General features: G+C 40.4%; 1 protein-coding gene across 1 annotated transcript in view; it reads left to right on the top strand.

The window, feature by feature from the left end:
• ush2a (Usher syndrome 2A (autosomal recessive, mild)) overlaps positions 1 to 24,239 on the top strand; it is a 274,001-nt gene that overhangs the window by 91,350 nt on the left and 158,412 nt on the right. Inside the window, exons 22-32 of the mRNA XM_067455206.1 lie at positions 6,809 to 6,939; positions 10,304 to 10,430; positions 10,930 to 11,031; positions 11,105 to 11,293; positions 11,449 to 11,579; positions 11,715 to 11,991; positions 14,540 to 14,743; positions 15,270 to 15,350; positions 18,182 to 18,367; positions 20,752 to 20,865; positions 23,125 to 23,286. Of these exons, the coding sequence (XP_067311307.1) occupies positions 6,809 to 6,939; positions 10,304 to 10,430; positions 10,930 to 11,031; positions 11,105 to 11,293; positions 11,449 to 11,579; positions 11,715 to 11,991; positions 14,540 to 14,743; positions 15,270 to 15,350; positions 18,182 to 18,367; positions 20,752 to 20,865; positions 23,125 to 23,286 (1,704 nt within the window). The remainder of the gene's footprint in view (positions 1 to 6,808; positions 6,940 to 10,303; positions 10,431 to 10,929; positions 11,032 to 11,104; positions 11,294 to 11,448; positions 11,580 to 11,714; positions 11,992 to 14,539; positions 14,744 to 15,269; positions 15,351 to 18,181; positions 18,368 to 20,751; positions 20,866 to 23,124; positions 23,287 to 24,239) is intronic.

Below are 24,239 nucleotides of genomic sequence, written 5' to 3'. Positions count from 1 at the left end.
TCGTCACTTAAAAAAAATTAAACTTTAAAAACAAAACTGAACTATTTTAATGGCTGCAACAATGCAAGCCAATGTAAGCCAAAAAAAATCCAGTTGGACTCGGGCCAAGATTTTTGATAAGTGGTCGGACAAAACCACACTATGAAAAGCATTAAACAAGGCTTCATATGGCACTGCCAGGTGCCCGGGGAATACAGACGAGTCGAGGAATTGCAGTTTAAGTTACTTCCTGGCATCAACAGAAACTGTGGGAGGTTGTCACTTGGTTTGAGTTTGTTTATATGCTGCGTTCCCAGTCATTTTTATTATTCCCTTCACTTGCTAACTTTCCTCTTTTCGCACTACTGGCGGAACCTTAGCAATGGGCTGAATTTGAACATCCTAAGCCCTTTATCACTTAGAATCCACTATGGAGTTGATTTTTTTTGTTGTTGTTGTGATTTGTGATGATTACATTGTGGTATATAGAGCTGCCTAAAGTGTACATAAAGTAGACTCGCTCCCTTAGTCAAAATCGAGGGAGCAAGGGTCTGTCCATATAAACTTCCCTTGTCCACTTCATGGCAGGGATTCCCCGAGGGGAAGTGCTTAGGGAAGTTTGCAAGTGCGTGTCTTAAAGTGGAGTGGACCGGAGCCTTATTGTGCCCTTTACTCACTAACTTCCCTCTGTCTCATTCACTCGGATGTGCGTCATTTCTAACATTGCATGAGTGCCCACTACTGGTGGAACATTTGCAATGGACTGAACTGGAGCACTTGGAATCCATTATGGAGTTGAAATTTTATTTTTATTTTTTTCCTTTACAAAATTGTTAAATGCAGCATTCTATACTGTATGTATATACACTCACCTAAAGGATTATTATGAACACCATACTAATACTGTGTTTGACTCCCGTTTGCCTTCAGAACTGCCTTAATTCTACGTGGCATTGAATCAACAAGGTGCTGAAAGCATTCTTTAGAAATGTTGGCCCATAATGATAGAATATCATCTTGCAGTTGATTGAGATTTGTGGAATGCACATCCAGGGCATGAAGCTCCCGTTCCACCCCATCCCAAAAATACTCTATTGGGTTGAGATCTGGTGACTGTGGGGGCCATTTTAGTACAGTGAACTCGTTGTCATGTTCAAGAAACTAATTTAAAATGATTTGAGCTTTGTGACATGGTGCATTTTCCTGCAGGAAGTAGCCATCAGAGGATGGGTAAATGGTGGTCATAAAGGGATGGACATGGTCAGAAACAATGCTCAGGTAGGCTGTGGCATTTAAACAGTGCCCAATTGGCACTAAGGGGCCTAAAGTGTGCCAAGAAAACATCCCCCACACCATTACACCACCACCACCGGCCTGCACAGTGGTAACAAGGAATGATGGATCCATGTTCTCATTCTGTTTACGCCAAAATTTGACTCTACCATCTGAATGTCTCAACAGAAATCGAGACTCATCAGACCAGGCAACATTTTTCCAGTTTTCAACTGTCCAATTTTGGTGAGCTTGTGCAAATTGTCGCCTCTTTTTCCTATTTGTAGTGGAGATGAGTGGTACCCGGTGGGGTCTTCTGATGTTGTAGCCCATCCACCTCAAGGTTGTGTGTGTTGTGGCTTCACAAATGCTTTGCTGCATAACGAGTGGTTATTTCAGTCAAGTTTACTCTTCTATCAGCTTAAATCTGTCGGCCCATTCTCCTCTGACCTCTAGCATCAACAAGGCATTTTCGCCCACAGGTCTGCCGCATACTGGCTGTTTGAAAATGTTTTTCCCTTTTCACACCATTCTTTGTAAACCCTAAAAATGGTTGTTTGTGAAAGTCCCAGTAACTGAGCAGATTGTGAAATACTCAGACCGGCCCGTCTGGCACCAACAACCATAACATGACATAAATCACCTTTCTTTCCCATTCTGACATTCAGTTTGGAGTTCAGGAGATTGAATTGACCAGGACCACACCCCTAAATGCATTGAAGCAACTGCCATGTGATTAGTTTATTAGATAATTGCATTAATGAGAAATTGAACAGGTGTTCCTAATAATCCTTTAGGTGAGTATATATATATAATAGATAAGGAATGTGTGTCCACAACATAGAATCTGGCCTTACTTTTAAAAAAAAAAATAGTTAGGACACCCTTGCCCTAACCCTAACCTCATCAAAGAAAACGTCTCGGTTACGTATGTAACCCTCGTTCCCTGAGGAGGGAATGGAGACGTAACGTCAGTGACTGACGAATGGGGGTTTCGATTAGAAGCTATCATCTTTGAGATCTAGAAAACGCCCAATGGCAGTGCCAATGCCATGGGCATGCGAGATTTGCATTCGTAACTCTGCCTACCCACGTGGGTATATAAGGACGTAGCTGGCATGATCGCATTATGTTTCCAGCTGAGGAGCCAAGCTGAACTCTCATTCCAGCAGAACAGCGGAAGTGGCAGAGGGACGTTATGTCTCTGTTCCCTCCTCAGGGAACGAGGGTTACATACGTAATCCGTACGTACCCTCTTGATGGAGGCCAGTGCGGTCAGGAGCACTGTCTTCATAAACAAGAACTTAACATCTACTGACCGCAAAGGCTCAAATGGGGCCCTCTGCAGTGCACTTAAATCTACTGAGAGGTCCCAAGAGGTACGAGAGCAGCGCGAGGAGGATGTAGTCTCCTCGCACCCCTCAGGAATCTGAGGATCAGGTTGTGCTTACTTACCGGTTTACCATCCAAGAGGTCATGGTAGGCGGCAATAGTAGCCAAATAAACCTTCAGGGTGGAAGGAGACAGCCTTCGATCCAACCCTTCTTGGAGAAATGACAGCACCGACCCGATCAGGCATTTTCAGGGGTCTTCTTGGCGAGAAGAACACCAACTGATGAAGAGGTTCCACTTCAACGCATAGGCCTGTCTCGTGGACTCGGCCCTAGCTGAAGTGATGGTAGCCACCACCGGAGGTGGTAGGGTACTCAAACCTGCCACGTCCCGTCCAGGAGCCACACGTGGAGGTTCCACAGATCATGACACGGATGCCACAGGGTGCCCCGTCTCTGAGAGAGGAGATCCTGTCTCAGAGGAATCGGCCAGGGAGGGGCTGTCACAAGGAGTACTAGTTCTGGGAACCAGGTGTGGCCCAGCCAATACGGGGCGACCACCATGACCTGCTACTTGTCCTCCCTGACCTTGCACAAAACAATTGTAAGAAGGCTCACTGGGGGAAACCCATACTTGCGTGGGCCCTGCGGCCAGCTGTGCGCCAGTGCATCCGTGCCGAGCGTGCCCTCGGTCAGGGAATAGTACAGGCTGCAATGGGACGAGTCGTGGGAGGCAAACAGATCTACCTGTGCGTCCCCCGAACTGCTGGACCGACTAGGGATGGAGTCTCCACTCCCCAGGGATTGGCTGAAACCGTGAGAGCTCGTCGGCTGCACGGTTCAGGATCCCCGGGATATGGACAGCACGACGGGACCTCAGGCACTTCTGACTCCATAACACAAGATGGCGGGCGAGTTGGGACATGCGGCGGGAGTGTAGACCGCCCTGGTGGTTGATGTACGCTACAAAGGCTGTGTTGTCCGATCTGTCTAGTATGTGTTGACCCCTCAGCAACGCTCGGAAGCGGTGCAGGGCGAACCGTACCTGCAAATCGAGGCAATTGACATGCAGGCAGCACTAACTCTCTGTCCAGGAGACCGCGGCAGCATTTTCATTGCACATGGCACCCCAACCCGTAGTGGAAGGATCTGTTGACACAACAACATGCCTGGAAAATCGTTCTAAGGGAACACCTGCCCATAAAAAACTGAGGTTCGACCACTGGGTGAGTGTCTGTCTAAAGGCCCGTGTCACTAGGACCCGGAGCGTGCCAGACTGCCATGCCCATCTCGGGACTCGATTGCGAAGCCAGTGCTGAAGCGGTCTCATAAGAAACAATCCGAGCGGCGTCATCGTGGCTGCAGATGCCATATGCCCCAGGAGCCTCTGAAATAGTTTCAGTGGAACCGCACTGACAGAGGCAAGTCAGCAGTGACTGCGTGCGCTCGCCAGTAAGCTGCGCGCACATGCCGACCGAGTCGATCTCCATACCGAGAAAAGAGATCCTCTGCATGGGGCAGAGTTTGCTCTTCTCCCAGTTGACCCGAAGGCCCAGACGAGCTAAGTGGTGGAGAACCAGATCTCTATGTTCGCACGAGAGTGGCCCAGTATGAGCCAGTCGTCGAGATACTTCAGCACGCGAACCACTTGCTGCCTGAGTGGCGCAAGGGCTGCCTCAAAAATCTTTGTGAAGACGCGATGGGACAGAGCTACCCCAAATGGGAGTACAGCATACTGATATGCCCGCCCTTCGAACGCAAACCGTAGGAACGGTCTGTGTCGCGGAAGGATAGACACGTGGAAGCGTTTCGCAGTCAACATCCTGAATGGAAGCCTATGAAGGGATCGGTTCAGGACGCGAAGGTCCAGGATCGGTCGTAACCCCCCGATTTTCTTCGGTACAATGAAGTAAGGGCTGTAGAAGCCGGAATTCATCTCGTCTGGAGGGACGAGCTCGATAGCGCCCTTAGCCAGTAGCGTAGCGATCTCCGCACGCATGACAGAGGAGACCAGGGAAGGACTCGCGTTCCACTGGGGTCTGCTCTGAGAGGGGACTGGCAACAGAGAGGGACGAGAGCGGCGTGGCCCGGGGGCGGTGCATACTGCCGTCACCGGTCTCTGGGTGCTCAGGGATGGGTTTATCAGTTCTTTCTTTGACCACATTAGGGTGAAAGATTCTCCCACGGCCCTCCACCAGGGGTGGCAGGACCCCTCCTGCCACCTTCTCCCGAAAATAACTGCCCATCCATGAGCTGTCCACGTCAGGAGCGCCGGTTAGCCTGGCGTTTAGCGGGCTGCGGGGCTGGAGCGGACTGGGGCGGTGCGGCCCCGGCGAAGGCTGCTGCGGCCGCGCGGGAGCGGGGGGGACCGCAGGAAACCGCCCTCGGCGGCGAGGAGGCTGAGGCAACTCTGCCAGCGGCGTTTTGGGCAGCAGCAGGCCACCGGGGCAGTAGATGTTTGATTGCCTTAGTCTGCTTCTGGGCGGCTGAGAACTGTTGGGCAAAGCTCTCGACCGCGCCGCCGAATAGCCCAGCCTGGGATATAGGGCATTGAGGAAACGTGTTCGCTCGGCGTCCCACATATCGGCCAGGTTGAGCCATAGATGTCTCTCCTCGACCACACCTGTGGAGCGCGCAAGAAACTTCGTTAGAAGATGATAGCTTCTAATCGAAACCCCCATTCGTCAGTCACTGACATTACTCGGAGTGACTGAACGAAAGGTAACAATTTTACATTTTCAAAAATCATCACTTAGTATGAGTTATAAGTTGTTTTTCTTGTGGGGATCAAAAAAGGATATTGCCATATTTGTGGGGCAATACACACACACACACACACACACACACACACTTCATTTATTATTATTTATTTTAGTCTCTAAATTTCTGTAGTCTCTATTTGGTGGATGAATTACCCTGAGCACTGTGTCCTAAAGTGCTGATGCAGTCCACATGTAAAAGTGCTTCACATCTTTTCCATGTCTTAGCGCTAGTCTTGAGACCCACAGAGGTGAATCTCATTCCTCATCAGCCCGCTCAGTCCAGCCCTGTGCCTGAGAGACCTCTGACCACAGCTTTTCTGGACAGGCCTGTCAGTGCGTACAGCGCCACGCTTCTCCACCGGGATCTTAAATCCCACAGATGTCCCTTTAGCCTCCGCGTTCCCTCTCCTGTAATGGACCAGACGTTCTGATGGATGTGAAGCACTTGTCAAAAAAATAGCTGATCACCCCAGAGAGATCTGCTCTGCTGAACCTACAACTTCTGATCCAGGTTCTCCCCCACCATCCTCCACAGGACTGAGACTGTCTGGTCAACATGAGAAAAGAGCTCTGTTTTCTTTACAGAACACCTTCTTAAGGGCTATATTGAGGTGTTCTCTCCCCACCCTATGGAAGAAAACACATATGAAGCGCATGTGGTATCATGTTATGTGTGCTTAATATTTTTGTGCACACTGTGATACTGTTTCCTCAGGTGTCTTCGATGAATACAAATGAATACAAATATTTTTTGTAATGATATAAATGTTGCGTTTAATCATTTGTATACATTGTTTTTAATAGAATGTATAATAGTCTTATGGCAGTGGCTGTCATGTGCAATCCAACATTAGAGTCAGTTCTGTAGGGTTGGTATTCAGATGGTATAATCCCTGTATCAGTTGTATAGATCTGAAGCCTGAAGAAACATCTTGCTGCTCTACATGAGGTCAACCAGACTTACAACCTCTTCAATCCACTGGAGATTCTAAGATAGATTAAATGGAATCTTTTTAATCTAAGCAGTCTGTATTTGAGTGGGTTTGTACTCAACATATTAATGAACTTATGTTGAAGAAGGACACCACTTCAAAGGTATTTTCTTTTTGTCTGATTGGTATCTTTGGTCTGATTTTCAGGTCAGATGGTGGAAGGTTTTACTAAGATCTGTTCTGAGGGGAATCGTTTTAAAGCAGTTCTGTTAGGATAAAGCCTTTAGAGGTTAGCTCTACTCAGGCATTGTGGGACCGTTCAGGCATTGCTCCGTGTTTTGATCTCACAGGCATCACACACTCATACACTTCTCACGATTCTGGGCCTTCTTATCCTGTCAATTGCTCTTACATTCTTATGAATGCAATTTTTGTTGTGTTCATGCATTCTGATATGCTTTCACACTGCTTTATAATGCTTTCTGTACAATAAGCCGTTTATTGATATGGAACATGCATTGTCTCTCCCCAGGCCTGCAGCTGAGTTTCCGGACACGCGTCGAGGAGGGGCTTATGCTGTTTGCGGTTTCCCCTGGAGAACAGGAGGAGTATGTCGCTCTGCAAATACATAACGGCCGTCCATACTTCCTCTTTGACCCTCAGGTACACCATGGTCACGGACTGCTGTGTGTTTGTTTAAGCTACGAAAAGCCTTTAAACCTTTAAATGTGATGAATCCTAACCTCTAGACCAGCGGATATATCGGAACCATATGGTTTTTCAGCTGATATTAAATATTTCTAACATTTAAAATACATTTACTATCAATCTTTAAAGACGCATAACTTAATAACACTGTTAAATTTAATATTTAGCAAATACAAAAATGGGCATCCCTTTTTACATACTGTATATTGTAATGTTGTAATTCCTAAATTAAATTGTAGCACTTAAAATGACTGTTTTATGTTGAATTCATTCAAGAAATGTTTATATCAGCCGATTATTTATCCGTATTAACATGAAAACAGTTATTGTCTTCTTGCATTAAGATTTTTTCGTTTTGATGGATCAAGTTCTTCTCTGTTAAAACTTAAAACACAGCTAAAAGAGGGTTTGAGGCCAATTAACTTGTTACCCGCAGACATTGGATGGGAATAGCAATAGCATGCTAATTATGCACACTGCAGCACTAGCATGTAGGGTTGGAGTCTATTGCTCTGATGATGAAAGCAATCATGAAAGATGATTTCACATTAGTGTCCAGGAGACCACCGAGAAACGCACCCCACCAATAAGCGTCATTGCCGAATATTGCCAGTTTTGCATTCGTAAACACATTTTGTCGGGGTAGTTTGATAATTATAACTAAAAGTGGTGTCATGCCCAATTAATGTCCCCTGATAGCATGCCCATTAGTTCCCCCATTAACGAATTCAACAATTCTAATGGGATTAGCACCATGGGATGCTAATTGAGCGTGACACAGGGAACTGGTATGCTTCCCCACACACTCTTTCTAATGATGAAATTAATGAGCATTTTATGAAACACTGTCTCATGAAAGCGTATTTAGTTCCTGTAAAGGCTGTCACAAATGATGCTGTTTTTTTCCAAATGTCTCCTTATCGGAGTCTTTTAGAGATAAGCCAGTGATGAGTGGTTTCCAGGCATACAGTGAAGAGAGAAGGTCTCTCCAAGGCCCATGGGCATGATTAGTTGCATTAGTACCACGGACAGTGCCCATTTCATCTTAAACAAACTCAAGGGCTATTAAGCAAGAGTATGCTGCTCACTATGTTAATGACACACACTATATCACCAAAACCTATAGCAGCTTCTATAGGAATCTTGTGAAACAGATCTTTAATGAACTGTTTGGAGTGTTAGTGCGTAAATTCTTTTAACCATACTCACTGATTTCCATTGACCGTTAGTTTTTATAGTTAAAAGGAGCATTTTCAGTTATAGACTAAATCATTTCTGTTTCTTAATTGTTTATGTTCTATGATGTCTATGAATGTGATCATTTTAAAGCAGTGGTTGCCAACCAGGAGGCCCACTTAGGGGTCTCTGTGTACTTCAAAGGCGGCCACAGAATGACAATTATAATTATTTAATTATGTGAATTATTAAAAAATAAAATGCTGAACACACACACACACACACACACACACACACACACACACACACACACACACACACACACACACACACACACACACACACACACAGTGTGTCTTTCTTGATTTAAAATTGCCCTTACTTTGTTTTTCAAGTTTATGACATGAAGTTTATTCATGAACAAATCGCTCTTTTGAGTCGGATATTTCCAGTGAATTACTATTTTATGAGTTATCCAGTTATGGGGGTCAACAGATTCTTGCAATGAAAAAGACGCAGTGGTTAACAGCCTACTGGAGAAGATTTTCTGTGAATAATGGCATACATTTCAGTCAGTTTCTCAGACAAAACTATTATATAACTTTTATAAATAGTATTGTGCACTTTGGACTTTTACAATAGGTAGGTAAATAAATAAATTAAAAAAATTAAATGAGCCATTTCTTTAAGCATATATTTAATCACATTATTTTAATGTAAAAAAAAAAAAAATCCTTGAAACAAGACCTAATTGATAATTCATGAGCGTAATCAGCAATTAATTTATGCAAGTAGATGATTTGTGGTGTAAATATCCTCTAGCATTGCTGCAATGTTTTCTTAAAATTGATGAATGCTGTGACTGATCGTTTGGGGTTCAGTCATTAGGACTCCCTAATCAGCACATGACTGAAACTTGAATACATTACATCAGATGTTCAGGTCGTGATGTCGGTGATAGGTCTGCCTCCCAGTGAACAAGACCGATAGGATTTTTTTGGTCTTCAAACATCTGAAATAAACACATTCAGTAAACATATTTTGGCTTGGAATAATTAAAGTTAGCCGTGTTAAACTGCTGGCAGATGATTTTATTCAGAAAGGCTTTTAGTTGTTGTGACAGAATTGATCTCTCATCGTAAAGAAGCCCCACTGAATACTTTCAAAGGGAGGAGGTATAGGAATGCAGTGTTGTGTCTGTCCTGGCTTCTCCCTAAAGCTATTTCTTCTCCCTCCCTCTCTCCTGCTCTCTGCAGTAAGCATATCACAGGGCTGACTTTCCTCAGCATCCACACACATATTGATTTGATCATTAAATCTTCATCACAAAGAGGAGATGCGATACTTTGTGTCTCTGTGCTTTCACTGCAGAGCACTCAGTCAGGCCGTTAAGTGTATGAACCTGAATGATGTCATATTTTAGCAGGACAATAACCCCATCTTATGTTGATGGTGCCAGCCCATGAAATTTACTGCTTTTGGGGAATGTCCTATCTCCGGGCAGAATTCCTTAGTGCCTTGAGTTTGGTGCCAAGAGGGATTCTGGTGCTTCTTTTTTTTTCGACTTCTTCTCTATAAACCTAGATATTGAAGAGTAAATGGTCAAAGTTAACTCTGGGTATATGTAAGTGGGATCTGTTGTTGATTAATCTTTACCTACTAACTGTGCCTACTTGTTATGGCATTGTGCTTTTATTGAGATGAGCCTCATTTTAATGCTGACATCCATCCATCCATCCATCCATCCATCCATCCATCCATCCATCCATCCATCCATCCATCCATCCGTGTTCCAATGTTCTAGGGTTCTAGAGTTCTAGCTATCACTCTAGCTATCTACTGTTTGTTCCAAAGCTTTTTAACTTTTAAAACACCCAAACAAGGCTTTCCCAAGCCGATATTCAAAGTTTTTCCTGATCTAGTTAAAAAAATTGGTTGCAGTATATGAATTCTTTACATTTCAAATAATTTTACAGTTTAAACTGCAGTAGTTTATGTACATGCATTTTACCTCCTAAGCTCTGCTGCAGCACAGAGAGGGGAATATCTCCTCTTCCTAGAGCTGCTGATCAGCCATCATTTGTGCAGTGTGTGCGGTGTGTTCATGATGAGCAAGTGATTAACCCTCAGCGTTTGATGCTAGGCCTCAGCCGTGGCCCTCAGCCCTCGCAACGATGGAAGCAGACGCTATAATGACAACCAGTGGCACCATCTGATCGCTACTAGGAAGCAGGCCGTGGGAACAATCATTGTCGACAATCAATACAGCGGTAATGACGCACACACATATGAAATTCATAGCCCAGACCTGCACCTCCACTTCTGTCCTGTTCGGTTATGCAGGGCCTGTAAAGCCCCTCGACTTGAACAGATTTCAAGCGAAGGAATTATCAAGGTTAATCGTTGCCATTCATTGTGTGATTAGAATAATTAGGCCAAAGAAGCCACTTCTTTCCTGAAATTACATTTCAATTAAGGCTGGAGGTGTGAAGCAGAGTCTCCTTCTTCCTGTCTCAAAGCAGTCTCAGGGGATTCTTCCCACCAAAGGGAGGGTTGCTTTATCTCAGTCCCTTTTTTAGAGTTAAATGACTTTATCTGTTCTAAAGCACCAACTGAAACCATTGAAATATAACAATAAAGTTGTAAAATACTGCTATGCCCTGCTCTGATTATTAGACCAGCCAGGAACAGTCTCAGAAGAACATTATTGTATTGATTTAGCATTGGCACATGCTCAGGGGTATCTCCTCATATTTTTTCCTCCAACAGGATCAGCATCAGCTACAAGTGGCAGCACCATCATTGGTCAGAATACGGGCGTCTTTATAGGAGGGATCCCAGAAAATTTCACCCTTCTTAGACAAGACACTGGTAATTTATCTCTGAATGTCCTGATAACTGACAGTAGAACTCTGTGTTGCAAGTGCTTGTTATATGTATACAGGTCAAGCCAAGCTGGTGAAACATGGATTTGCTGGTTGTTTGAGGGATGTGATGGTGCAGAAATCCAGTGGCACTACTGAAGAATGGGAGCCTCTGAACTGGGAATCGGCACTAGAAAAACATGAGACCTATGAGAGCTGGGAGGGCTGTCCTGCTGTTTCTGAAGATGGGGCCTACTTTCTAGGACATGGTATTAACTGATTTAAAGTTGTTTCACATGGTCTAAAGCTTATATATATATATATATATATATATATATATATATATATATATATATATATATATATATATATATATATATATATATATATAGCTAACAAATCTATTTCTTTTTTTTATATTCAGGGTTTTTGAAGGTCAAGCCTGAAATATTCACTGGTGGAGATTATTTCGAAATATCATTTGAGTTCAAAACTGATCAGCTAAATGCGCTACTATTGTTTGCCTATGATGTAGATGGGAAGGATTTCATTTTGGTAAGTTTGCTTAAATCTAAACATTAATATTACAATTTAATTATTTTGTAAAATAAATATAATTACACAAAAAAGCTAAAATTAATATCTACAGTGTTTCAAAACATCATTGTAAAAGTTGTGTGTGTCATTTAGGTGGAGCTGCAGGGTGGAGTTCTCTTCTGGCTGTTGCGTTGGGGTGAACAGATGGCAGAGTTGAGCGTATGGGTGGGCCTGTCGTACTGTGATGGGGGCTGGAACAGTTTGAATGTGCTGAAGAGAGGCCTGTTAGTGAGTGCTGGCCTCAATGACGTATATGAACAGGAAAGGAAGGGCATGGGTGGCGCTCTGACCATCAGCTCTCCGCTCTATGTAGGGGGAGTCCCACCTGGAGTTGTGCACCCAGCACTGAACAAACACAGCCTTCTGCACGGTGAGACACTTGCAGGTTTATTTGTATAAATACACTATATTGCAAAATGTTTTGGGATGCCTGCCTTTACATGCACATGAATTTGGTATGGTATCTGTATGGTATAATATGGAGTTGGCCCACCATTTGCAGCTATAACAAGCTGCAAGTCAAGTACCTCCACATCAAACTCGAACAGGAAGGGGCCATTCCCAAACTGTTCCCACATATTTGGGAGCATGAAATTATCCAGCATTAAGAGTTATTTTTACTGGAACTAAGGGGCCATGCTCAACCTCTGAAAAAAACACACACACCATAATCCCCCTCTACCAGACTTTACACTTGGTACAATGCAGTCAGGCAAGTACCGTTCAACTTGCAGCCACCAAACCCAAACTCGTCCATTATATTACCAGACAGAGAAGTGTGATTGGTCACTCCAGAGAACACGTCTCCACTGCTCTCGAGTCTAGTGGCGGCATGCTTTACATCACTGCATCCGACGCTTTGCATTGCACTTGGTGATGTAAGACTTGGATGCAGCTGCTTGGCCATGGAAACCCATTCCATTAAGCTCTATATGCACTGTTCTTGAGCTAATCTGAAGGTCTGGAGGTCTGTAGCTATTGGCTGCAGAAAGTTGGTGACTTCTGCCCACTGTTGCTGTTGTTCCCAATTGCTTCCACTTTGTTTTAATATAACTAATAGTTGACTGTAGAAAAGTTAGTGGTGAGAAAATTTCACGAATGGTCTTCATGAACAGGCGGCACAGGCGACAACCTATCATGGTACCACGCTTCAATTCTCTAAGCTCCTGAGAGCGACCAGTTCTCAGTTAATGTGAAAGTCTTATCTGGCGATAAAAATATTGCCATTAAGCTATTCTCAAAGTTGGTTTGGGAGCTGGGTCTATACTACGCAAGCTATGATTACTTTCACTTTGATATTTTAGCGCGGATGTATACCTAGCCGAATTGCATTGTAGGGGGCGAGAACAAGTCTTCGAACCTGTGTGTATGCCTAAGTGTGAAATTACCACCAACTCAAACGTGACGTGCTAACATGGATGCTGAAGCCACCGGGTTTGCTTCAGGGAAAATGTTTTTTTAAGAAGCTTCCCAATGAAAACCTCGACAAGAGTACAGACTAAACGCACACTTTTGTCGTTCCAATTGAAAGATTGTTTACATGAGACGTTATCTAAACCGATCTGGGGTTTGAGTGTGCTGACCATAGACCGCTGACTTTCAGTCCTTTTTCAATACTCTTCATTTACTCTTCAATATTCAGCTCAACTTCTTAGGAAATAAAAGGTTTACCTCTCAGAAATATTAACTTTCCTCTGTTAAGTGTTTAGTGAAGTCGCGCGCTGTATATCACTTCACATCAACGCACACTCAACAGTAATCGGGTAGTTTACATGCCATGGTGAAATTTTGTTTGATCAGTTCATGAAAAGGTTTATCCCAACCCTCTCAAACCATTTACAATTTCATTCGGTTTGGGCATTTTTATTCCAATTGAGGCCAATATATGGAGCATTTTCATTCGGATTGGTCTTTTAAACTGATTACAGTGCTCCAAAATTCTGACCCTGGATTAATCTAGATGTTAATCTATGCCCACCTCTAATATATATATATTAGATGTTATTATTATTATTATTATTATTATTATTATTGAACTAAATACATTACAGTTGGCTAAAACGAATACGCAGGTTACTTTTCTGAACGAGCGCTCCCACATCCGTGTTTCTCACACTGTTCATGTGAATCGCGTCACAGTTAGGCACAAACACACACAAAATACCGGCAGGAAAGCGCATCTCTTAAAGGGGCCACACTATATTCCTACTCGTGTAATATGGACCTCCTCCAGCTATGGTGTGGTACTGGTGCGCTCACAGATCTGCATGACAGCTTCACATTACCCATTTTTTATATGAACTGTGCCCTGTTCTGAATTAAAGTGCCAATGTAAAAACTCCCTTTATTTATATTTTTAAAATTAGAGAAATCACTGCTTATTCTGAATTTTTAGGCTTAGGCTTAAGAGACAGGAACTAGTTCTTTGAAAAACATGTGACCTTTGATACTTGAGTATGGTTTTACAAATAATAAATGTACATTTGCATAAAACATGCATATTTGTCAATACCCATGTTGATTAGAGTATTAAAAACTGTTATAACATTAATTTAAGGTACATTTAGAACTGATAAAAATGTGCGATTAATCGCGAGTTAAATCATGAAAATATGCGATTAATCACGATTTTAATTGGAAGTCCCCTCTGATAATACATTTTAAACATTATATATTTCTCTGATAAAATCTATAGGTTTACAAGAAAGAACAAAACGTTGGACCCATATAGTTATAAAATCATGGTTTCAAAATTACATAACTGATAAAAATATTAATGTACTCTGTCTCGAGTTTGATGACAGTTTTTGTTGTCTCTGGTAAATCAGACCAATTCAGAATATGACTCGAACATCTTTCTCCCTTTTCTTTCATTCTGTCTTTGTCTCTCTTTCATCCTCTTCTTTGCTGCTCTGCAGGTTTTGGCGGCTGCATCAGGGATGTTAGATTTGCACGCGGGCCTGTCGTAAGCTTGGCGGCTGTGTCCAGCAGTGCTGTCAGAGTCAATCTGGATGGATGCCTGTCAGCTGACACCAGCGTTAACTGCAGGGGAAACGACTCCATTCTGGTGTACACGGGCAGAGACAGGAGCGCAGAGGACCTGACACTGCAGCCCTTCACGGGTAAAAGCAGCATCCAACCCCTTTTCGCAAGCACAATCCCCACCAGCACGGTAGCCAAGCCTCATTGACCCGCAGCTATTTTGGCCTTGTGTTGCCTCTGTATCAGGCGATTGTTTGGCCTGATTTGTCCTTTCTGCTTGGAGTTTGTTATTGTAAAGACCAAACAGAAGAACAAAATAATATGTCCAGTCTAGCAATGCACACAGACACGACACCAGGGGCACAGAGAGGTCAAATCTAAAACAGCTACTGCTGTCCCCTTCATCAGCAATACTGCAAAACTGTTGAGAACTGCACCTTACCTAATGTGCACGGACAAATATAGCCGAGGTTGTCTCTCTTTTGTGAGTAATGGAGATGGAGCGAAGGGAAACAGTTTTTGCATTTGCGCAACACACTTAAAGACTTTCTCACCAAGAGAAATATCCACTGAAATAACTCAAATTGTCAATACATGAAGCTGTTTTTTATATTGAATTGTCTGGAGAAAGCAAATTTGTGTGTGTGTGTGGGTGTGTTTTTACAGAGTATTTGTACAGAGTGATGGCATCGGGAGAAGGAGGTTGGACAGCCGGGCCGTGGCAGCGGGGACGCAGCAGAGAGACAGGTAGGACAGGTGCCAATAAATATTTAAATATCAGTAGTTAGGCTTTTCATCTCACTGGTAGAACCCTACAGTACTTATGTACTGTTTATACTTACCTTAATGAGATTAAATATACAGTATATAATATACCCTACTAGCTTTCAAAGATTTGGTTCAGTAAGATGTTTTTTTTAAATACTTTTAATACTTTTATTCAGCAAAGATGCTTTAAATTGATCAAAAGCGACAGTAAAAACATTTGAAAGGGGTGGTAAAACACATTCTTTCAAAAGCCTGATTGTGTTTGCGGGGTGCACTGTAACGTGTTCATGCTTTGTCTTTAAAAAATTGCATAATTTTTCATATATTTTACCTTTTTTCTACACTGCTCTGTCCCTCCTTGTAAAAACGGTCTCAAGTTATATTATATTATATTATATTATATTATATTATATTATATTATATTATATTATATTATATTATATTATATTATATTATATTATATTATATTATATTAATTATATTATATTATATTATATTATATTATATTAATTATATATTAACGGTCTCAGCATATTATAATGATTTCTGAAGGACCATGTGACACTAAATACTGCTGAAAATTCAGCTTTTCCATCACAGGAATAAAATATTTTAAAAAATATAAATAATTTTAAATTGTATTAATATTTCACAATATATTTCACCATTATATAAACTCTTAAAATCAAATAAATGCAGAATTGGTGACCATAAGAGACTAACGGTCTTTCAAAAAACATAAAAAAAATCCTACCGACCCCAAACCTTTGACCAGTAATGTAATTACCAAAAAAGTGTAATTACTGTAGTTAAATACATAATGTACAATTTAAAGAATAGTTTGCTTAGTAAATACAGATTATTATGTTTATGTTTCCAAAAAATACTGTCTATTCTAGTTACTATTTATACTTTACTGTCATCTACACTGAGCACAGACACTCTTATTCTCACACCTAAAACAAAAAGGACTACAAGTTAGCCTTACAGGCTCTGTACTGATATTTGTTTGTGTCATAGTTTTCAGGCCAACCCATTTTATTCTTATCTGCACAATATATGTAGCAGTCAAGAATGAGATGAGATCTGCTTGGAGATAGCTTATCGTGAACCTCTCTGTAAGAGCATGCATCACACACACACACACACACTACTTTATTACAGTGTGGAGGAGAGAAAGAGAGAGGTTGATAGTGTCCATATTAAAACAAAGAGGTTTAGATATGTAAATTGATGCTTAAACGTAGTGTAGGCAGTTATCGGAGAGGCTAACAATATCGAGATCCCACCCTCCTTTCTTAGCAACTCCAAAGCCACGCCTCCTTCAAAACACATTAACGCACACAAAAAGTCTGCAAAGCGTCACGAGCACTGACCTGTACCAACACTGACGAACATTGGTCCTAGGCCTCTCACAGATGATATACTGTATATATATATATATATATATATATATATATATATATATATATATATATATATATATATATATATATATATATATATATATATATATATATATATATATATATATATATATATATATATATATATACACACACACACATATATATATATATAATATGTAAGGAATACACTCATACACTCCAGTTTAAGGAGATTTTTACAGTGGCAGCTCAGAGCTGTACAGCAACATTTAAGTATGAAATTGAATGAATAAATATAAAATTAAAACACTACATAGTCTTCGATATAAAATATAGATTGATTAAAAGCCACCGTAATAAAGTTTTTATTTATTTATTCAATAGCAGTGAGTGATTTTTCTCTTTGTCTTTTGTTGTTTTATTAACATAATTTTAGAGGTGAACTGTCACTTTAAGGACAAGTTTTCACGACTTGCATCTCATATATAGACACATGCAGATTTTACTTTCACTTTAGACATAACCAGCTGTGTTTATGTTAACCTTGTGTGTATTTGACAGTATTAGCACAGTAATGAATTCATTGACCCTTTTTACTTTTGTCTTTAATTGCATTCCTTCTGTCAGATTTCTTTTCCGCTCTTTGTATAGTTACACATTTGCTCTTTGCTGTTCAACAGCAGTGTTATTTGGTTCAAAACACCTTTGTAATTTGTAATACCAGCGCTGTTGGTGCTGATGATGAATCACAAAGATTTCCTGCTTAAATTTGTATACACCGAATTAGAGTTCAGACCAGCTTTCCAGTGGTGGATATATCACACACGTCTGCTGTCTTGCTTGTTTTGACTGTATAAACGAGTGTTAAAGAGATTCTGTAGTCCGTGACACAACATAAATGATGCTTGTTGCATTTCTGCATAGGTTTGACTGTTTTATTTATGCCCCCTAAAATGTGAATCCTGGAGAGAAAGAAAGCCGTCGCTTGATGGGCGTGAAATATAGCCCAGAATGAACGCTGGATGTACAGTCATATTAAATCAGTGCTGAAAAAGTTACAACTCTAATAAATTGTATTTATGCTAATGGTTAGATATGATTTACTGTGTCTATTAAAAGTGAGGAATGTGTGTGCTGCTTTTCTTTGGCCTGACACACACTTTCTCTCTTTCCCAATTGGATTCTCACACTCTCGTTCCTCTCCTCCCCCTTACTTTGCCTCTCTCTCTCTCTCTCTCTCTCTCTCTCTCTCTCTCTCTCTCTCTCTCTCTCTCTCTCTCTCTCTCTCTCTCTCTCTCTCTCTCTCTCTCTCTCTCTCTCTCTCTCTCTCTCTCTCTCTCTCTCTCTCTCTCTCTCTCTCTCTCTCTCTCTCTCTCGCTTTTCTTCTCCATGTGTCTCTCTCACCTATTATTTCCTGTACAGTTCCACAAAGTGTGCTGCCTCCCTCCAGAGTTGGGAGTGTAAATGGTTCCAGCGTGGAGGTGAGCTGGGAGGAGCCGGCGGAGGTCAGAGGTGTAATTGAGAAGTACGTACTGAAAGCGTACAGCCGGGACCGTCCCTCCTCGTCCCCCATCAGCGCCACCTTCCCCCACTCTCAGCACCTGACAGGTAAGGGCCACACTGTCCGCCTGGAGCTTGGCTCTGACACCTTTTAACCCTCATGTTCTGTTTGGGCTCTCAGAGAACTCTGTACCATTTTAATAGCTTGACAAAGGGAATAAATAAGACGTTGATTTTGAATTGGCTATTATTTTAGTTGACCATAACCTGTGTGAAATGTCCAAAACACCTTTAAAGGAATAGTTCAAATAAGTTGTCGTCTTTTTTTTTCACCCTTGTTTGTTTCGAAACCCATCTGACTTTGTTTCCTTTGTTCCCTTGTGAAAAATGAGTACACTTTTCTTTTTTTTACGAGTAATTATTATAGAAATAATATACTTTAAAACAATATACTTAAGAACAAACTAAATGTTTTGAGCACTTAAATATAAATTAAAATATATCATTTAAATTTATATTAAATGTAATTAGTTGAACGTAAGTGTTCTGCATGACTTAAGTACATCTTTATGCTGTATGTAATTTCATAATTATTACTTATAATGTCTTTGCAATTTAGCTAAAGAGTACTGTTTAATGCAGTGACAAACATGTAATGCCTAGCTAAAATATACTTTAATGCCATTTATGTTGAAACTTGTATAAACTTGTATTTCAATATTTTTGTAATTACACATTTGTAATGATGTTGTAATTTAGTACCTTTAAAATGTATTACCTTTAAATGTAATCAAATAACATAATCAAATATTTATATGCAAGTGAACACTGAATTAACACATAAAAATGTACTGAATGTAAAGATTTGACATACATTACAAGTGGGCATTCAATACAGTTCAGCACATTTCCTTGTGTGACAGAATGTCCAAGTGGTTTGTTTTTTATAGAATTTAAGTTTATTCATGACCATGGTTTGATTATTTTTGAGCATGATATTCATTGTGCCCCATTCCCTGTCCCATTCAGTTAAATATCTTTTTTCTTTTTTTGCGCTGTTTGGAAGACATAAAGTCATACAAGTTTGGAATGACATGAGGGATTTTTTTTTTTTTTTTGGTGAGCTATCCCTTTAAACGCAAAATGCAATAATGCTCCAGACGATCTGTAGTCAGGACAGTGTTCCCTATGTGACATTGCAAGTTTATAGACTGAAAATCTGCTTGGTTACTTGAAATTACTTCAAAGAACAAATGAGGATCTTGAAACAACGATTACGTTCTCAGATGACCAATCACTGTGGTTAGATTCTGTCTCCGGGCAAAGCGAAACAAGAAGACCCTTTTTTTTGCCTTGTTCTTGGCACGCTTCAACCTGCGCAAGCCTAAGCCGCACTAATTTATGATAGCTGTGACACAAAAAGCAGAATTACACAGGCAGATAAAAACTCCGAAAGCAAATGAGTGGGTAACGAGAGGAGAGCAGGTCAGGCTCTTAATTGAATTAAAAGACGTCTGACAAAAAAAAGTTACACTTACCTGGCCAATTATGGCTCGGCTGGGGTGTTTACCTTCCAACTCTTCCAAAATCTGTCTGCTACATGGATACAGTGGACGCCAGCCAAAGATTCACTCATACACTCCATTAAATGGATCCTGCCTCTTCTTTTTTTGGATGACAAATTAAAAAAATATATAGATGAATTAAAAGCTGCACTTGCTGGGGTTGTCAGTTGTAATTCATAAATCATAGCTGAACTGTTGTTTACTATATTTATTGTTTTAAAGTTTGTTTTCTAAAGGTCAATGCAATTTGGATGGTTAATGCACCCTGTAACTGACATTTCATGGTACAAAATGAATTGTGACTAACACAAACCATGTTTTTTCTTATTGTTAATGTAGAGAGGGCCATATTTCCTTTTACTTTAAATCTTTTTTGTTCGTGTTAATGGAGGATGAGGGCCTAATTTAACTGACTTATTGGCAGAATATAATTTGATTGGATGTCTCTGATCCTATCAAACCTGAAGAGTGAAGCACAGGCTGAGAACAAACCTTACTGAACTTAGGCCATGTCTTTAACATCTTCACAAACAACCACTAATGAGTAAAGTACTGAGCGATGAGTCATATTGATCACAGCAGGCCTGAATAGTGACTTTCACAGCACGCAAGAAACCCCCCTTTAAATAGCATCAGCCACTTTATCCATTAAATAACGTCATTAGTGTCCCATATCCTGAAAAGCAAAGGCTGCATCACTTTCCATCCGTAAGATTAATAGGAGATATTACTGTTTGATAATAAAGACCTTTTTAAATCCAGACCTATTATCAGAAGTGATGGTTATATTATGCTGTGTTTGAAAAGCCATTGCATTAAGTCTTTAGAAGCAGAGTTGGGGAGGCCCACTTTTTGAAATATGGAAGAGAAAAGAATGACATTTGCCTCTTGCTCTCTGTAACGTTCTCTTCCTCTCTTCTTTCGCAGGCACTTTAAGTGGCTTGGCTCCTTTTAGCAGCTACAGTATTACCCTAACGGCGTGCACTCAGGCCGGGTGCAGCGAGAGCCCGCTCGCCACCGGCTTCAGCACTCCACAAGAGGGTAAAGTCATTTAGAAGGTCCTGACTCCCACATTTCTTCGATGAATAATAAAAGTGACGAGAGGGGCTCAAATAGTGCCGAGCCATTTGCTTGAAAACTCCAAACTAATTTGATGACAAAGTGCAATGCCAGGCTGTAATTGCTCCGTCTTATTTATTTTTTTATTTCCCCGTCTCATTCTTATTCCCGTTTTTTTGGAGAGAGGGGTTTTAGGAACAGGGGTAAGTGCGGGATTGAACTCTCTCCCCTTTAATGACATGCATCTTTAATAGCTGTAATGCAGATTAATGGGCTTTTTAATTGCTGTTACATTGTTCATGCGAGAACCTTGTCTTAATGTAAGGCATCTGAAAGATTAATGAAAGCTTCTTCATTTCACTCAACCAGAGAAGTAAATCTAAAGACAGTTTGGGCTAAAAAGAATTGATTGTGGAGCCGAAAAGTATGAAATCGAGAATCAAGCGGCCCATTTCCACCGCTCTCATTCAATCCGGTGAGGCCTGCTCCTGTGGTGCGAGCACACCGCGACAAACATCATTTCTCTCTCTCTCTTTCAACTTATCCAGGCTCATTCTTTATTGCCTTCACATCTGTCTGACCGCACGGGCAAGACAAAGAACCTTCTTCCCCAGTCAGGGAGGAAAAAAATGTCGTGTCTATTGACCGAGAGCCTTTTTCCTACATGAAACAGCAAGTATAAAGACAGATTAATTGTCAGCAGCAATTATTTTCTCTGTCTGATTGCAGAAATAGAGCTAGTCCCAAATAAAATGAGCTTGCTTTCAGGCAGATATTTTCAGATTTCTCTCTTTTGGCAGTGAGTGCAGAGTTTGAAAAATTATAGATAGCGTTATAATCTAAGTTGGACTAAATAGCCTTGTTTAAAGGATAGTATGACATTAAGGGTCATCGGGGAGTGAAAAAATCGATATGATGGGGACTTGATTACTGACCCAAATTACAGTATCGATTTTCCATGGGGAATTTAGTTTTTTTTTAAACATTTTTAACAATGCCACATGCAGAAGCAACTTCATTCTCAACTCTTTCTCAGAATATGTTTAACCTAAATTGTTCATTGAACCAATCTTTGTTGAACACAAATGAATTTCATTTGATTTACAAGCTAGAAATAGTGCAGTAGCTTAAATATTTCTCTTTTTTATTGCATGTTTTCTTTGTACACCGTTGTATAAGCATTGCAAAATATGAAAATTGAACCTGTTAAATAAGTAAGGAATAACTGAAAACAGTCAATTGAATTATTAGAAAAAAATTATATATATATATATATATATATATAATTTTTTTTTTCTTTTTTTTCTAATAATTAAATGATGTCCCAGAGATAATTATTCTGCTTATTCTGCAGTTACCACACATCAAGACATTGTACATTGTTCAGACATTTTGTTGCTCTGGTGTGTAGGATCACTTTCTTACGCATTTCGTCCCCACCCTTCTGTTGCTAATTCCAAAATGTAATTTTAGATCTAGTAACAGAGGCTTGAGCCATGGATATGCAGACTGACCTGATTGCCTGATTCTGTGCATCTCTATTAATAGCAGAGCTGTTTTGTTTAAGTTAAACTGCTTCAAAAACAGCAAAATTGCACGCTACTGAGAAATGTCATATGGCTTTTCACTAGAGAAACTATTATATATAGTCGCCGGGCAGTGTTGACACAAAGTTCTGTGCACTTGTATGTTTCTGTGTGTGGGAGAATGTGTATGTGTGTGCATGCAGAGAGAGAGAGAGCTTGAGAAGGAGAGTGAGATTTAGTTGGAAACACGTGGAATTAGTTCGATCCTATTGTTTATTATATGTATTTGCTTGGTCAGTGTCTTTGTGGGTTACGTTTCTTTTGCTGTTATAGGGTTTGAGGACTTTTGAAATAACTCAAATCATTTGGTGAGGTTATATAGAACTGTATTGTGGTCAAAACCTGTCTGGAACTACTTTAGCTGTGTGTTTCCTGAAGAATAAAATTGTACACCTTAGGACGTTCGTCAACTAATCAGAGTCAAACATTCAACAGCCATGTAGCAGAATTAATAATAATAGTTTATTATTAAAATATAAATAATGTTTTATTCAAATATTGTCATATTTTTAGTTTGATTTAAGACCTTTAGACCTTTTATTCACCTCTAAGTTTCTAAATTGCATGATAAAGTTTTTTGTTCACTTTAATTGTTCACTCTAATTAAATAAGTAACTAACTGTTTGATAAATTTATCAATGCCTTTTTTTAATAGCTCCTCTAGAGGTTTCTCCACCTGCTGCAATCTCCAACCCCAACTCTCTGTCTGTCCACTGGAACCCTCCATTCAAACCCAACGGCATCATCACCCAATACATCCTCTACAAAGACAATACTGTTGTGTACCAAGGCAACAGAACCAGCTTCAATATCACAGGTAAGCAAGACTTTGCTTCTTGGTACCCATTGCTTGAATGGAAAGTGTCCAATCAGAGTCACATACACACTGTTTGGCTTGGTGACATTTACTCATTCACAAAAGGAATGTTCTTGGTTCATTACAGCATGATTTACTCATTTGTTCCCTCATTTTAAAGGTGCCCTAGAATGATTTGAAACAATATGTTAAATTGTTCTCTAATATCTACATAGAGGGTATGGGGCTTATTTAAGGAAAAAAATAGTCCAGATACAGTTTTACAGGTCCATTTACAACCCTATAAACTGTCCCTAGGATGTAATGCTCTGTTTTTGCCTTATTTGGAAGGGTCATGAATATTAATGTTGAGCTCTGCTCTGATTGGCTTATTTCAGCAGCTCACAGCAGTTCAGTAAAGCGGCTCGTGAGTCCTGACCGTCCTGACAGAACATAGACCGACCAAATGACACTTTTAAGCAAAACATCTCAAATGGAGATTGATAAAATGCAGCTTACTTGTTTATTTGGTGTTTTCAGGTTATTCGCGCATGAGAAAGAGCTCAATTATGGAAGCTTGTTTATAAATAATAAATAAATTTTTTTAAAAAAGGTAATTGCGACTTAATCTTACAGTTATATATATATATATATACACCTTATTGATGAGACCATCTAATATGCTGTTTTAATGCCGAATTGCACAGAGTGAATCCTTTCAAATGTATTATTTACTTTTTAATTATTTTATTTTATTTTTACCCCTTGTGGTTTATAATGTTATTCGAGGCATCTTGAACCAAAAACATATACAATCGTGATTTACAGTAGTTGTACGTCACCATTCACACTCTTTCTGACCTTTAGAACAAAACAGGCCGTTTGCTTCAGAAGATGCAGTTCAGTAAATAAAACTTTTTGATTTTAATAAAAGTTTAAAATTTAGACCGGATGGTGGTCGCATAGGCCAGATA

Source organism: Pseudorasbora parva, chromosome 10 (assembly GCF_024679245.1).
Source record: "Pseudorasbora parva isolate DD20220531a chromosome 10, ASM2467924v1, whole genome shotgun sequence".
In the NCBI taxonomy this organism is placed as follows: domain Eukaryota; kingdom Metazoa; phylum Chordata; class Actinopteri; order Cypriniformes; family Gobionidae; genus Pseudorasbora; species Pseudorasbora parva.
This window is presented reverse-complemented; position numbering and strand designations above follow the sequence as displayed.